Genomic DNA, 3,284 nt, shown 5'->3' on the forward strand with positions numbered 1-3,284 from the left:
TTTTGCATAATCCTGCAAGCAGACAAATGGCAATGAATACATAATCTAATTTCGACTTATCCCTCTTTTGTCTTGGCTCTGCCACAATTAGCTGTTTATTAATAATGCCCACAATTTATTCCTCTGCAAAGGAAAGTACATAAACATGGACACTGTTAGTGTAAACTGTAAATCCTCGAATAAGCACTGTGGTGGTTATAACATTTTTGGAGGCTTCAGTGCGCTACTTATTCAAGAGTGGTGATTAATCAAAAGCGGTGCTTGTTAAAAATTTATTGACATTGTGATTTCCATGCGTTCTATCTAACCTATTCCTGTAGTTCAGTAGACTATCACAGGTCGTACATCATCGTAAATAAACATTTATAAAGATATGCTTGTGTCTTCATCGTTTTCTTTATTCACTGTATACATTGAATTTAAAACCTTGTTTATCAAAGTGTTTCATTACACATGATCTAAGAACCACAGTGCTTATTCAAAATAGAATAATCTCAGGCGCTTAGCGAAAAAAACCATATTTGGTGCGGCACTTATTGAATGATTTAGTGAAGATGTAGCTGTTTGCCTCTGATTCCCAGGGTCATGGTTAAAATCTTGTCACAACAGATTTTTTAAGAACCACAGTGCTTATTCAAAATAGAATAATCTCAGGCGCTTAGCGAAAAAAACCATATTTGGTGCGGCACTTATTGAATGATTTAGTGAAGATGTAGCTGTTTGCCTCTGATTCCCAGGGTCATGGTTAAAATCTTGTCACAACAGATTTTTTTCTCATGACCAAAAACAACAACCTTATTTGATTCTGTAAATCCTGAGTCACTTGATATTGTACAAATAAAAAAAAATAAAAATAAAATATATTTAACCTTTTTTTACAGTAACTCGGAAGCTACAGATAAGTGCAAGAAAGTATTTGTTGCCCTGATTCACTTCTGTATCACTGAATTGTGTGAAATAGCTGACTCGCTGATTTCACCTGTACGCATTGGAGTCGCGAGGCCAACAGCGCCATTCCCGCTGTTTAGCTCCCATGATGAAGCAATGCAGGTATAGTATAATTATTATTAATGATGATAAATTATTAATATTAATAATATGACTTGGACAGTATATAGAACTGTCCCCTTAATAAGGGTGTCCAAAAGGAGGGGTTCTACTGTATTTGCGCTTAGTCAAACAGGTAAATACCAATTCTGCTAAAATTCAATATTTATTCTTTTGAATTATAGGGTAGTGAAGAATTGTTTGCTACGGCGCCTCTTCCTCCAAGGCCCACCTCACCAGCATTGAGGTCTGAGAGTTCAGGAATGAGGATGGCTTCATCAAGACGTCAGAGGCAATCGGAATCAAGCAGAGCTGTTGATGACGATGATGACCAGATGGTTGCAATAGCAGATGTGGAAGAAGTTGATGTGGTGATGGGAGATGCCAACGAGGTTCGAGGAGGAGATGTGGATCACCGTGGTGACCACCAAGATCAGCAGGATGAGCAGCATGAAGATGACGGTAAAAATTTGAAAATTATCATCTGTAGGATTCAAACCCAAGACTACATTAACATCACTTCCGCCAATTATTTAAAATAGAAAGAGTCCATAATAACAAATGCTACCAATAAGAATACATATACTAATGATTAAACTGAATTCATATTGAATGGTACATTTTTTTAATTTTTAAAACTATATAATTTTGTGCCTTTTTGCCAGAAATAGGTGGTGAAAATAGTGATATGGATCTAGACTTGCTAGCTGAAAGTGATAGCGACAGTGAGAGTAACCATAGCAACCAAGATCAGGATAATGTGAGCAATGACCAGGATAACACTAGTGGACGTCGAAGCACAGTACCAGCTGCAATGGTTGGATCAGATGCAGGTGAGATATTAAAATCAACTCAAATGTGTTTTTTTTAATCTCTAAGGAACTCTAATACCATTCCATTTTGATAATCATATTAAGGTGAGGACTTAACCATATTTTAAGGTAGTATAATACATACTCCAAGTATCGAAATGCATGCAAACCATATTGTTTCCTCAAACAAAATGTATGCTTGTGTCTACTGCATAAGAAGTAGACACAAAAATGTTCCACATAGATAATTGTTAAGGTTCTAAAATTGCATTTTAAAAAGACTAATCCACTTTTTTTCAGGAGCTGGATCAGTTGCAGCATTTTTCTCTGAGGAAGACTCTTCTTCTAATCAAGATGACGGAGAGGAGAGCGAGAATGAGATGGAAGAGGAGGAGACAGAAGAACCAGCATTCCTTGATGTTCAACTTGAGCGACCACCATCAAGTCGTACAGGAGAACGACGCCCTCAAATACCGCACCCGATGCAATGGGCTTACCGTGCCCCTCAGCCTTGTAATACCCCATCAAATGCTACCACTGCCTCTTTAAGTAAGTTGTCATTTACCTAATTTATTATCAGTGGTTGACACCAGCCAACCCACCCATCCCCCCCAACCCCAAATGTTTCACAATTTTAAAGAAATTAAGAAAAAAAAGAAATTTATGCTTAAATTTTTGAGTCTGAGAGTGCAGTTCGGGCAATTAGAGGTGCCATAATCATAAATTTTCATACCTGAGCCCCAACCGTGGGTGGGGTTGAGGTGTTATAGACCCTCCATCTGTGAAAGTCTCTGGGCCCCCTCTATATCAAATTCTTGGATTTTGTACTAATACTAGTTGTAGCACATATATTACAATTTTGCTACAACTAATATCAGCTTTTAAAGGGAACTAAGAATAATTGTAAAGAAGACTACAAATTCAACGATGATCCATCTAATAGTATATACACTACTTGTTTTTCCTTTCTACATAAATATTTGGTCAAACAATGGATCATATCAGACCAAACCAATTTAAGATGAAGGCCCTTTGTAAAAAATGCGTTATAGGTACACTATTGAAATTTTATGTACAATCTCCAAATTTAAATTATTCTGCATACTGTACTTTCAATTCTTAGCTGATTGATCAATTAAGTCACCTTTGATAGGCATTAAAATCGTACTATAACCCCTTAACCTCTGTGTTTAAAAATCAGTATTTTTAACACCTTAGTCACATTTACCGGGAAACGAAAGTCAAAAGGTTATGTTAGCCCGATAAATGAGAAGAAGTTATAAATCAGTATTCTTAACACCTTGAGCTAGCAAGGAAAAATCCTAAGCAATTTTCTACAAGTACCTTTATTGTATATAACCTATATTTCTAGGCTCAAGGGGTTTGATATACATCGACCCAGTCATCAGGAGGAATGCTGCATTG

At 36.6% G+C, this 3,284-nt stretch overlaps 1 protein-coding gene across 1 annotated transcript; it reads left to right on the forward strand.

Annotated features, from left to right (window-relative positions):
- Positions 1–881: 881 nt before the first annotated feature.
- Positions 882–3,278, forward strand: LOC117101667 (E3 ubiquitin-protein ligase UBR5-like; the record flags this gene model as incomplete). Its single annotated transcript, XM_033241695.1, has 5 exons — positions 882–1,050; positions 1,233–1,509; positions 1,713–1,880; positions 2,160–2,408; positions 3,232–3,278. Coding segments are annotated over 5 exons (910 nt in total), but the record flags the coding sequence as incomplete, so codon positions are not given.
- Positions 3,279–3,284: the final 6 nt, after the last annotated feature.

The sequence above is a fragment of the Anneissia japonica genome, unplaced genomic scaffold (assembly GCF_011630105.1).
Source record: "Anneissia japonica isolate Jap-2015-1 unplaced genomic scaffold, ASM1163010v1 scaffold43275_len3284_cov134, whole genome shotgun sequence".
NCBI classification, from domain to species: domain Eukaryota; kingdom Metazoa; phylum Echinodermata; class Crinoidea; order Comatulida; family Comatulidae; genus Anneissia; species Anneissia japonica.